Raw genomic sequence first — 14,252 nt, 5'->3', positions numbered from 1 at the left:
AATTATAAATGTAGCGAGTTGTACCTTCTTAGAGAATAATAAGTGTACATAAATGCTTATTAGGTTATGTTATAAAACCAAAAAGAAAATCAGAATATTCATGCAGTTAGTAGAGGCTCTGCCTTCTCTCTCTGCATTGGTAGATTTAATGGGAGGAAAACTACAAGAGCCAAATTAAACTTGAATATTAAACAATATTTTTTTTAACTTTTAGAATACATACACACATTTATTATACACAAACACAACACATATATGCTATTTAGTATAAGTTTTTCCAATGCAATATTTGGAACATACTTACACTAAAAGGTTATTCATTATTTGTCTCAAATTCAAAGTTTACTGGATGTCCTCATTTTATCTGGCAATTCTGCTCTCTCCAGACTTCCTTCTCTCCTTTTTCCCTATCTTTCTTTTTAAGAAATAAAAACTATTGGAAAAAGAATTTCTTCTCCTTCTAGAGCTTCAAAAAGTTATTTCTTAGCATAACAATTTTTCCAGTATGTGAACCATGCTAACTTGAGTCAAAATAGATGACATGTAAGGCAAGAGAGAGTTCTAGTCTTCTTGCACGTCATATTTATTTGCATTGTGTATTTCACTATAATTTGTGGCAGATGTAAATACACGTGGTATAGCTCAGTCCTGGTGCAGAGTGGTTAAGAGTCTTTTTGTCTTTTCATGGCTTTGCACTGCCATGGAGAGTGACATAATTAATGCATATACCAATGCCTTGAAGTGTCTGCCTTTGTATCCCAGGGGGTACCATTTGTTTTATTCATTTTGGGTGGTGTAATTTTTCAGCTTGCTGTATGTCCTGCTCTATGAATACAGGCTGCTATTTCTTTTCTTCTTCTTTTTTTTTTCTTTGTATCCAGCTGTCTTAAATTTTGCACATGATTCAACTAACTTGTGCCAGAAAATTTTCTTTTTTGTCTTTAAGAAACTTATTTTTCTTGACTGTAGATCTTTAAAAATTGACCCAGCTCTCTCCCAAAGAAAGTGGATTAACTTTGCCCCCCTCCCCTCATAATCTCCTTATTGTATTAGCATAATTAAACAACTTGGGGTTTTCCACATAAGAAGGCTTACAAAACAAACCAGCTGTTCTCCATCTATGTGAATGCATCTGAACAAAGCGACCCCTGTTGTTTGCTGCAGAACATTGTAAGCTAGCTTCCCAGGTGTTTTCCAGAAATAGACAATGAGCAGGGTCTTCGGAGGCCCCTTCCACATCTGGGCACAACCATTCCTGTGACCTCTGACTAAATAAACCATGCAACCTTTACTTCCTAAAACTCTACCACAGAACAATCACTCACTATTATTAAACTTATCTTTGCAGAAGAGAAGAATGGAAGAAATGAAGAAGAGAAGGAAGAAGAGAAGGCTGAGGGAGAAAAAACAAAAAGGAGAAATAGGAAGGAAGAAAGGAGGAGGAAGGGAGAAAGGAAGGGAAGGAAAAGGCGAGAAAGAAAAAAATTAAACACAAAATATCTGATCTAAGGTTTCTGATACCTTTCTTTCTGCTTTTTATCAGAAGGAAGTGATTGTGCTCAAAAATGCTTCAGAGATCATCCAATCCAACCTTATTTACAAGATGAGAAAAATAAATCCCAGAGAAGTTAAAAACCTTGGGCATAAAATGAGTTTGTAGGAAGTAGGTAGTAGTTTTGCAGATATTCAAATAAATTATACTTTTACACAACATATTTTCTGCATTTAAAAAATAAAATTCCCACTTCTGTTTCCATGGATATCAAGATTTACACTAGTTATGGGCTTTGATTATTGAACATATGTTGCAAGACTATCATGCCTGAAGTTATATATTCATTTAGTATATATTTTAAACAAAGTTTAATATTCTCCTTCCTGCCTATTTTTTTCTCAATAACTTAAGCTTATTGTAGTCTACAGTTTGTTAATTATAGTCATTTTTTTGTACCATCAAATACTATTCATTTTATCATTCCGAGCTACTATTACTCTTTGTGGTTTTCATATTGAATTTGTGATTTAAAGTATTCTGAATAATCCCATGGGGAAATCAGCTATGTTTGTATATAATTAAATTAAGCTGTAAACATTATATTAATTAAATAACTGGTTGTGAAGACAAAATAGAGAGTCATGCTACACAGAGAGAGTGAGTTTGAATAGAGAAACTGTTGGGCTGAGACTTAACAGGACTTGACAATAATTCCCAAAGCCCACATTTCCTTCAAATAACTTTATGTAATTTTAATTTAGCTGCATTGGGGTGGAGTTTCTCCTTTAAAATTAGAGTCTAAGAATGCTTCTCTCTGGTTATCTCTCAGAGAAATTGGTAAGTTTTGAATCTATATGCCAATATTTACATGCAAATATCACAAATTGTTTATGAAATACACTGAGCCTTTTGAAATTTGCACTAATTGTATTAATAAAAATAAAATTCATTATAATAACAATGCTATTAAATACATAGAAATTGAAAGGGTTTTTAAATTATAACATTTTGGAAATTAGGTATTTTCTTAAATGTCTGGAGAAAACATGATTAAGAATAGAAATTATTGAAAATGATTAGGAAATAGAAAACATGTTTTGATAAATACAGAATCGGAAAGTAAAAACTTTAATCCTTACAAAAATATTATATTGAATAAAAATCTTTAAGCTATAAATTATCCATAAAATGACAGAAAAATATTATGAAAAAAATAAAGTTTAAAAAATTTTCTTGAAAACTAAGCAGGCATCATTAAATATAGAAGCATGAAAAGGAAATCATTGAAAATCCTTCCATTTGTCTGAGCTTTCATTATTATCCCTAAATTTTAAATTCTTTATTAATGTCAAAAGCCAATTCATTACTATTGCAAACTTTTGAAAAGGGGGTAAGTATACATAAAATGTTAACTTATGTGGAAAATAAAGTCAAATATTAAACTATAATATATTTTTTCAAAAGCAGGCAGAATATATACGTTTAAGAAAAATAAGCAATAAATTAAAATGGAGATGTGTACATAGGAATAAAAAGCACATTTCTTTTTTTTTAGTAGAGTCATAGCACCACCTACTGGCTATTTCTACATGATACCGAAATTCAAAGGAGGTCAGGGTCTACGTTTTAAAAATAAATGTAAATATTCTTGATATACTTCTAATTGTAGCCTCTGATTCTTGATACCAAACAACAACAACAAAAAAATTAAAATAGATAAACGCATTGTTTATTCATTCTCATTAGTGCATGAGTCATTACCCTTAGATATACTTTCCTGATAGACAAAATTGTTTTGCAATCAATAGAGAAAAGATTGCTTATTAATACTACTTATTCTGGAAGATACATGACAGAAAAAGCTAGTATGAACTAACTATGTATTTTTAAACTATGCTATATAATTTTTATCTTATTGTAAATCATATTACTTTATTAACAAAGTGCATATCTAAACATGAAACTACATAGGGACTCCCTATAAAATTCCACAAAAATATATGTAATTGAGCCATTATTTGGAAAACATTTGATTTCAAATATCTCTTGACATATGACCTAGTCATTATGTAATTGAATCTTTTTGATTTGGGATTTGGGTCAACTGAATAAAGAACTTCTTAGGTATAAAGAAATACTAAGGGTAAATGTCACTGCTCTTTTATAAAACATTCTGATTGTAGTGAAATTGGACTTATGCCCAGAATTTGCAACATTTTAAAAACAGAATCCTATTCTAAATATTGTTCATAAACTTTTAAGCCTTTTAAATCCTCTTTTAGTGTTTAAAAACATTGGCCAAACTAGGGCAAGTCCAGATTATTACCTAATGATAGTAGAAATAAATAGTTGGCTAATACACTTTCTTGCCAAATGAAAGTGATATTATCTTGGGACCTTTTAGCATATTTACCTTAAGAAGATTAGCTAAAATATTTACATATAAAATGAATGGATAAAAATATTATCCACTTGTATTTCCTTACCCAAAATACAAGCCATCCCACTTCAATTTTTCCTCAGTTTAAATCCAAGTAAATTCCACCTGCTATGACATTCTCAAAACAAAGTACTGTAGTACTTTTTAATGTCTACAATCTTGCCCGGCACAACCAGAGGCTTAACCCTACTCTGGAATAGCTCAATAGTCTCTACCAAATAAAATATTACAGAATATTTGTTCCTCCAAAAATGTGAGAGCAACTATGGAGAATAACAATTAATTATATAAACAGAGTAGTTTTTTTTTTTTTAATAAAGATGAGAATTCTGTTCAAGTTTTTCAAATTAAGTGAGAACAATGTACTTTGAGATGTGGAACTATGAGAAAAACATTCTGTGTGGCATCTTATGTAAGATTTTCTCAGTAAATTAGTTGATTAAAAAAATGTAAGTTTGCTTATTAAATGTCCTTTTTTCTCTTAGGCATCAGTGTCCCCATGGCTGCTCATGGACATGGCCAGAGCCTCTCACTAGGACACCTTTAATATACAGAATCACTGCAAAATTCTGCTTTGGAATCAACTCTAATTCTACATTTTCAACTGGTGGATAAATATCCTAACTATTAGAGATACTTGTTATGCCATTACCCATTTTTGAGTTGGGGCATGAGTTCACATTGCCCAAGCAAAGTAAAAGCAACCTACAGAACATCAACACTTATGGATCGCTGCCATGAAATTGTTTTATTGAGTATAAAACATTATGCCTTAGAAAAATATGAATAGTATGCTATATATGGAAAAATAATTAGTTGTGTGTACATATTTATTATTAAAAATGTTTCTTTGATACGATGGTATTTATTCAATAGTTCATTTTTAACAGGGTAAAACTATACCTACCTCAAAGCTATTATTCATGCTTCAACTTCCATCAATTTGACAGCATCAATACACTAGACATTTATTGGAAGGGTTGTCCCTACCTTTAATTTCCTTACAGCATCTCTCACAACTTCTGTTCCTTTCGGCTGCTCCACTTCTGTACTGCCAAGAAACTGAAAATGGTCATTTGTGAGACACAGGCTTTACTACATCATATAGCATTAAATCATTTTGAACTATAAAACTGCATAATAGAATGGTTTGATAGTAATGCAAAGCCAAATCCTCATTGAGCAGAAGAATTATTAATTTATATTATTTTTATATGATATAAAAATATAAATATAACACTTGGTCATTTACAATTCCTATTAATCAGAGTTTTTTTAAAAAAAACACATTTGTTCTAAATATTTTACTTGCAGATTTTCACTAGAAAGAAAACTAAAGTTATTTTATTGGGCCCAAAGGAATAAAGTAAGTTGATCTCAATCATTAAAATTTAGTGAACTTATGAATAAATAACAAAATTTGTACATTCAAAAGATATAAATGCTTTTTGTTACTATGTTTAAGTTTCATTAGTATATTTTGTAGTTTATGATTTGAAATAAACATTTTATTTGTTTTCTAATTATGAGACACATCTAACATGTAGAATTTATAAGACAAATTTTTTAAAATACACAATATATACCATTTGGTAAAGTTATATCTAGACTAGATTAAGAAATAAAATATATATGATCTACAATTTTACTAAGTTTTAAATAACCCTGAAGGTAGTCATTGAGGATGTTTAGTTGAAACTTGACCAATCCAAAAATGGAAAAAGTTTTGTAATAATTACTATATTGTAATAAAACCTCTACTCTGGATAGACATAATACTTCCTAAATAGAAGTTCAATAGAATGAAATATTCAAGGCTAATTAGAATTGAAATATGAAGGTTTCATTTTAGAAAACATTTCTATATATTTTATAGCAAATAAACATTAAATGCATGAAGTATATAAAATTTCCCAAAGACTTTTTTGCTTTTGTTATGTACTGCCAATTATAACACCACAGAGTCATGAATTCAGCACTTCTCATATATATAGACCAGACATGTGTGAGTATGTGTATACACACTTTTTATCAAATAATTAAGTGGAATCTTTTCCATGTGTTAACTTACAGAATGAAAGGGAACAAAAATATAAAGCAATTTCTTATTCCTTCCTTCATTCTTGAAAGATTAGCAGCTAAAGCAATTACAGTCCCATTTTTTGAAATTGGTTTTCTGCACAACTGGCATGGGAACTACCCGGAGAGCAGATTAAAATGTAAAAATGCAGATTTCTTGGTCAAATAAATCAGAATTTTTAGAGGTAGAGCCAGGGAACTATATTTCTAAAAGCATTGCAGGTGATTCCTTGTACTAATGTCTAAAGAACAGAGCTAGAAAAAAATAGTTAATAGGTTATGAGGATAGTGGAAGGTAGCTACAAAAGGTGAGGTGAAAATACAGGAGATAACTGCTCTTCCCTTTCTTACCAGCTCATGGAGGAGAGAGAGTAAAGCTCAGCTGCACTGAGGCAAAGAGAAGTTACCCCTCAAGTTCTGTGAGGTACATTGGTTTCTTTTTTTAATATGCTCAAACTATATCAAACAGCTTCTGGGGCCTAGATAGGATATCATCAGGCTTTCAGACTGCCCCACTGGGACCTCAAGTTGTTGGTTAGTAAGGTGCACACAGAAAACCAAAGTAAATGAAAAATTCTCTGCTTAAAAGGAATTGAAAACTTGCTACCAAGATGTGAGAGACAGTCAAATCTATTCCTGACACCAATGGACCTGTCACATATCCTCTGTTTTAGATGAGTATTTCCAACCTCGGCTACATGACAGAGTCACAGGCGAAGCATTAACCTTATTACCAATGCCTATGAGTCTGATTTAATTGGTCTGGGGCAGAGCCCAAATATCTGTATATTTCAAAGCTCCCAAAGTGATTTTAATGTGCCACCAGGTGTGAAAAGCACTGTTTTAGATCATCCAGAAAGGATAAAGGGTTCAAATAACAGAGGGGGATTTAACACAATAGGAACTATTTAGTTCTGAATAAATCCATGGGGCAAGCTGTTCTCAGCTTCTCTGAATTTATCATATCACTGAGACATTCACCATTGGTGGGTGGTCTAGTATTAGCAGGAGCAAGAAGACAAAGGCAGATTCTTTATGGTTAAGTGATTCTTGAACTAGCATGAGGAAGGGTCTGATGTGTCAATAACAGACTGTAAGTGTTACTGGCCATATTTTTGGAAGAATATTCATACTTTGGCAAAAAATGTTATGAGTCATAAGTATTATATGCAAACAGGCCCATAGGGGAAAATTATGGAAGAACTCCAAGTATATTCTAAATGAATCAACTCCTAGCAGTGCTCCAGGAACCTTTTAACATGTTTCTTTCACACTAGCTTTAATTAAATCATCTGAGTAATGAAACACTGGGAGATGCCATGAATGATGGTGGAAATTAAGCTAAAAGACATCTTAATATAGAACTCACCACTTACCCAAACTTTTTCTTATGTAATGTTAGATGGTCTAATAAAATAAGTTTAAAAACAAAAAAATAGTTCATTCCTTATAATAGTCTGTATTTTCTTAAATTATAAAAGTCATCATGATACTTTGATTTAAAATTCATATTTATACGCTTTCTATATGCCTATATAAAATGTTTATAAAACTCTTAAATATAATGCAACTTAAATATGATTCTAAGATCTAGGCTTAAAATCTGGAGCTGTTAGAAAAGTCACCTAATCTGTCTTGTCTGATTCTTTTGAAAGATAGGGATAATAATATTGCCTTTTTTCTCCTTATAAAATCATTCTAAAGAACAAATGCATTTTAAAAAATGAAGGAAAAAACCTATTTTATCTGTAAAGTGTTTATAAGGGATTGCATTCCTTTATTTAATGATTGTTTGGGGAAGATACTAGGCCTTAGTGGATACAGTTGGTACCTGCTCAGTTTTCCTGGGATCCATTTTATCACCTCAGGGCCCCATACTCCACACTCCTCACATGCTTTGCTGCTAATGACTCACACTCAAGACCTTCAAGAACATATTTTTGGGGCAATGAAGTCACCTCACCAGTATCCAGAGCTGGAAACAGATGTGAATATTTTGACACTTATGTGCTTTTCTCCTGCCACCCCCCTATCACCACATTCCTTAGTCAATGACTGGCTTGGTGTGGAGGTACGAACTGCCTAGAGCTCCTTGCTTGGAGGTGGGGTGAACTCTATGGTATAATGTTATGCAAAGCTTCTGTCAGAATAAGGCCTGAGTCTTCACATGATGTGTATACTTCCTTCTTCCCCTCATCTGCTTTCATTTTCCTACTCCTTTATGGGTTCTCTTGGGAGCACTCCTTTAATAAATCATGTGCACTCAAATCCTTGCCTCAGTCTCTAATTCTGGGAAAAACTGACCTAAGACACTGATTAAATGCTTACATTCCAGGAACATACAGTATAGTATGCAAACCCATCACTAACTGAAGTAGTCTGTCGTAAGTGCTATGCAAAGGCTTGTACAAAGTATACAGTTTAGAGGTAAGACCTTTTCATCTTTTCCACTTTGCCTGATGCCTGAAGGGTAAAAGAAAAGTTTGAACAGAATTATGTCATAGGCAGGGAATTAATCCACCCTATTCCAACAGAAGAGTTGTTAACTAGCTGAAGAACTAGGCCAGGGGAGCCCTGGACTGCAAAATGCTAGGCACAGATGAAGAGGAAGCAAGGCACATGCATGGAACAAAGACACTTAGCAGAAGTCCACATGCTGAATGGAAAGTCACAGCATGGCTCCCAGGATACCGGCTGCTAGTCTTACAAGCCTCCAGGCTGGAGAATTCTTCCCTGGGGAAAGTGGACCAAGAAAAAACAAGACAACCTATGCTGACAGTTGGGGTTTCCTCATGAAATAGATGGGTCCCCTGTCGGTCCCTAGTTGACAAACCCTGCTCAAGTACATAGGACTGCCAGTTGGCTTCTGAGTGCGTCAGTCTTAAATATCAAAACACAGCAAGCACGTGCATATATTTAACCTCTCACATGAAAAACCGGAAGACAAACAAACAGGAACAAAAACAATGGGAAAGAGGCAGAGAGAAAGCAAGGAGAAAAAAAGATAGCTAAACCCCTAAATCAATATAAATATATTGCATTCAAGACGAAAACAGGCTATCAGAAAAAGCAGCATTTAGAGAACAAAAAAAGACTTCATATAAATTAAAAATATGACCCAGGGAATATGGCTGACCAGAGATATCAGCTGCCCAAGCATCTCAGTAAGAAGGAAAGGTTTTAGATGAAAGAGCAAAGAGCAAACAAATAGATAAACATAGATCAGGTGTAATTCTGAGGAAAGAGTGACAGAACCTGTGGGGAACTCCACAGGAAGAAGTTGCACAACAGAACAAGGAGGAACAAGACATTGTCGGAAATCAACCCCCAAGGCTTGGAGGCCAGAGAAAAGGGTAGGTGGGTCGGTTTGTTTTTCCCATCCTCACCTCTCTGACAGTCAGCGGGCTTCCAGGCTTCTGGAGTGAATTTCTACCCCCAGGAGCCCAAAAGCTGCTGCCTTCAGAGATTCTTGTGGACAAAACACCAGGCTCCCAGCCCCATGGGGCACTTCCTGTCACCACAGATCCCAGCCGAGAGGGCAGGCACCATATTGCTTCTCTATCCACCCCATGCCTTTCTCCTCCCGAGGGGGCTTCAGCCTCTCAGTTTTAGCTCTCTTGTTCCCACACAAACATTTGCCAATTCTGGCCCAGACTGTGGGAGCCACAGGGGTCCTGTCGGTCCCTAGGGATCTGTGTGACTCCAGAACCTGGACATTCAAGGCAGGATGCCTTGTGGAGAGGAGGACAGAGATGACCGGAGGGCTAGCTTTCCAGATTCTTTTCCTCCCCAACCCATGTCTGCTGAGAGAGAGACAACTGAGCCACCACACTGAGGATTCTACAAAGAGTGTAGCTCAAACCTTTCCTTTTAAAGTCCTTCAGTGGACTAACGAATGCTTCAACTGTGAGCTCCCTGCTCACCAGACTTCCCTGGTGCTGCTTGCCCAGTGGCTCCATCAGAGCAGGGCACACGCTGAGGTGGAGGGACATCAAATCTGCTTGAGAACCCACCCCATAAGCAACTCAGCACCAGCACGCTTCTTCCTGTCACACTCAGGAATTCATCTGTGGGGACCCAAGGGCAAGTCAACAAAGCCAGATCTCATACCCCCAGGACTTGATTGTGTTTCTAGGGTACATTAAGGTAACATTTTTTAACTAATCTCAGGAGGCAAGGGAGCCTGCAAGGGCAGAACTAAGAAGAGAGTGCAATGTGGGTGGAGCACCCCTCCCCCACAAGAAGGCCATACTCTCAGCCCAGGACAGGATCCTGGGTGCCGAAGTTCCTCAGCCCACAGTGCAATCGTGAGGCTTAGCTAGTTGGAGCTTAGCTAGTTGGAGCTTAGCTAGTTGGAGCTCCTGCCTGCTGGCAGACATTGGAGGGAGACCAGAGAGCAAGGGAGCAGGGAGAAGAGGGAAATCCACTCCTGACAGCCAGCTTTTGAATCTCAGATTGTCCCATCTCCTTAAACAGACTTTCTGTTTGGGTGGGACCACTTCAGGCTCTCCCTGGCTAGCTGGGATCAGACCTTTGAGTCCTGCTGAATCAGCTACGATGCCAAATTTTGTGGATACTGAGGGTGGGCTCACCAAACCCAGCCCCACTGAGCCTCACACCCCCACCTATCCCTGCTGTGGTAGAGAATAAGGACTCGCCTGAAAGTTCGAGGGCCCCATCCACCACCTGGGGCATTCAAGTGCTTTTCCTAAGGGACTAGAGCCTCTCACAGGATCAAAAAACAACACTGTAGAATGTACCTTCTGGCAACCACCACTTACTGACAAGGAGGTCAATCTACACAGCCCTTTACAGCGTCTATTGACTCAGTCATACAGGATGTGGTTGATTCTCATCCACAAGCACCACCAACTGTTTCAGAGATTAAACTGGGCATGCCAATATCATTGACACTGTTAAGAAGACCACAGGGTTGAGAAAAGAGAAAGGATTTCAAAGGCCTCTTTCTTCCCTCATCAAAGACAGACAGGGAATCTGCCCACTCACATAGCTTACCATGGCTACAGCCTACAAACAACTAGCAACTGAGAAAACTACTACACTAAGAATATCTATAACCAAGGCATCAATCCAGAAACTAGAGTGCCATCAAAGCACCACAAGCAAAGCCAAAAGTTCTCACCCAACATATGCTACAAACATAAGTGTGTCACTGGAAGGGGTGGGGGTGGGGTGGGGGGGTGGGGTATGCCCCAACTAAGCAAAAGAAAATCCAAAAATAAGAAGCAACAGCTGCTTAAATGAGAAGGAAACAGTTAAAGAACTTGGACATTATGAAAAATCAGAGTGAAAGGACACCCCCAGAAGGGAACACCAGCTCTGTAGCAATGGATACCAACCAAAATGAAAATACTGAAATGACAGATAAAGAATGAAAGGAAAAATAGTTCTATATTTCCTATGGAACCAGAAAAGTCCACAAATAGCCAAAGTAACCTTAAGCAATAAGAACAAATTGGGAGGCATCACTTTACCAGATTTCAAGCTGTACTACAAGGCTATAGTAACCAGAACAGCATTGCATTGGCACAAAAATGGAGACATTGACCTATGACAAGAACAGAAAACTGACATAAAACCATTCACATATAGCCAACTGATCTTTGACAAAGTAGACAGCAATATACACTGGGCAAAAGAATTCCTGTTTAATAAATGGTGCTGGGACAACTGAATAGCCACATACAGACGACTGAAACAGGATCCATATCTCTCACGACTCACAAAAAATTATTTATACTGCAAGATGGATAAAAGACTTAATTATAAGGCATGAAACCATAAAAACTTCAGAAGAACATGCTGGAAAACCTCTGGTAGATATTGGTCTAGGCAAAACATTTATGAAGACCCCAATGGCAATCACAGCACAACAAAAATAAATAAAGTGGACTTGATTAAATTAAAAGGCTTCTGCATAGCCAAGAAAATAATCAAGAGAGCAAACAGACAACCTACAGAATGGGAGAAAATATTCACGAGCTATATATCCAAAAAGGACTAATAACCAGAATCTACAAAGAACTCAAGCAAATCAGCAGGAAAAAAAAATCAAACGACCCCTTTAAAAAGTGGGAAAAAGACATGAACAGAAGCTTCTCAAAAGAAGATAGACAAATGGCCAATAAACATATGAAAAAATGCTCAATGTCACTAGCCCACAGGGAAATACAAATTAAAACCACACTCACCTTACCCCAGTGAGAATGGCTTTTATTAAAAAGTTCAAAAACAACAGATGCTGGCATGGATACAGAGAGACAGGGACACTTATACAGTGTTGGTGGGACTGCAAATTAGTACAACCTTTATGGAAAAACAGTATAGAGAATCCTCAAAAAACTAAAAGTAGAACTGCCACTGGATCTAGCCATCCCACTCCTAGGTATTTACCCAAAGGAAAAGAAGTCATTTTATCAAATATATACCTGCATTCGAATGTTTTTTGCAATGCAATTCACAATTGCAAAGATGTGAAATCAACCCAGATGCCCACTAATTCATGAATGGATTAACAAAATGTGGTATATGTGTGTGTACACACACACACACACACACACACACACACACACACAGACACATGTATACATACCATGGAATACTACTCAGCCATGAAAAAGAATGACTTAATGCCTTTTGCAACAATATGGATGAAACTGGAGACCACTATTCTAAGTAAAGTATCTAAATAATGGAAAACAAACACCACATGTACTCACTATTACACTGGAACTAACCAGTGAGTACACATGTTCACAGAGGGATGTTTAACTCAATGGAAATCAATATCCTGGGGACGGGAGAGGAGGAGATGGGAAAAAAAACTACCTAATGGGTACAATGAACACTATCTGGGTGATAGGCATGCTTGGAACGCTGACTCAAGCATCATAAAAGTGATTCTTGTAACCAAAAACATTTGTACCCCTGTAATACTTTGAAATAAAAAATAAAAATATGACTCAGGCAATTAAAAATAAGAATATTAGAAGATAAAGTTGACAAAATCCATCAAGAAGTAATTATTGGATACTTACTATTTTTCATGTACTATTTTAAGAATGATGAATATAGCAGAGAGGTATTATATTTTTTAATTGGCAAGATTTAATCATTCCACAAAGTATATATACTTCAAAACATAATTTTGTACAAGATAAACACATACAATGTTATCTGTCAATGAAAATGTTAAATTAAATTTTTAAAAACATGCACTGAATAAAAGAAGAGCAAATTCCCTGGCCTCATAGTACTTACATCCTAGTGAGGGAGCCAAACCATAAACAACATATTATAAATAAGTATATCATATAGTACCCTAGAAGTGCTCTGGAGAGACAGCAGGCATGAAGGGGTAGAAGTGCAGAGTGCGTGACTATGTCTGTGTGTCTGTTATATGAGTCGTACCATTTAAACAGGATGGTCACAGGAGACGTCACTGATAAGGTGAAATGTAAAACAACCAGAAAGGACATGATCCATCTAGATATTTAGGGGGATGCAGGCAAGGTAAAAGGAATAGAAAGTGCAAAAGCTACATATTTTTTAAAAAGATACAAAATACAACAATTAGAGAATTGGTCTAGAACAGTGCTTTCCACAATTTGGTCCTTGGACTGGTAGCATGAGCATTCTCTGGGAAATATTTACAAATAGAAATTCTACTCAAAAGAACCTCTGGGGGTGAGGCGATTAGTTTTAATACCTCCTCCAGGAGATTCTAATGCATGCTTAAATGTGAGAACCACTGTTGTAAAAAAAGCCAAATCAGATCAAATAGAGGTCTCGAAATAGACAACAGGAAAAACTGAAGGAAGAGAATTATCACCTTTCCAGAATAAAAGGTATGAGTTTTCAGAATAACGAATGCAATGTTACACCACAGTTATGAGTGGAAACACATATACAAGCATAAATAGGCTCATAATCACTATACCAAAGATTTTTAAAAAATCATAAATGATCCTAGAAAAAAACAAACCAAAAAATATACCAAAATCCAAGAATATGAATGACATCATACTTCTTCATGTCAACAATAATGAAAATGAAATTTCATTTCAAATTTGGAGTGAAAAACATGATTTTGAGCCAAGTTTCCAGGCTATGAGAAAAAAATATTCATATTGACATGTGCAAGGGCTCAAAAACTTGCCCTGGCCTGCCCCAGTTCTCAGTAAGAAGAAGAAAAACACAACAAAAACACACAAAAAT

At 35.9% G+C, this 14,252-nt stretch overlaps 1 protein-coding gene across 5 annotated transcripts in view; it reads right to left on the bottom strand.

Annotated features, from left to right (window-relative positions):
* Positions 1 to 14,252, bottom strand: part of GULP1 (GULP PTB domain containing engulfment adaptor 1) — a 269,468-nt gene that overhangs the window by 60,779 nt on the left and 194,437 nt on the right. For all 5 annotated transcript variants that reach the window (XM_020288299.2, XM_020288298.2, XM_012779464.3 and 2 more), the window contains exon 5: positions 4,926 to 4,997. In XM_020288299.2, the coding sequence (XP_020143888.2) occupies positions 4,926 to 4,997 (72 nt within the window). The remainder of the gene's footprint in view (positions 1 to 4,925; positions 4,998 to 14,252) is intronic.

The sequence above is a fragment of the Microcebus murinus genome, chromosome 8, assembly GCF_040939455.1.
Source record: "Microcebus murinus isolate Inina chromosome 8, M.murinus_Inina_mat1.0, whole genome shotgun sequence".
NCBI classification, from domain to species: Eukaryota; Metazoa; Chordata; class Mammalia; order Primates; family Cheirogaleidae; genus Microcebus; species Microcebus murinus.
The sequence above is the reverse complement of the archived record's forward strand: the minus strand, read 5'-3'. Positions and strand labels throughout refer to the sequence as shown.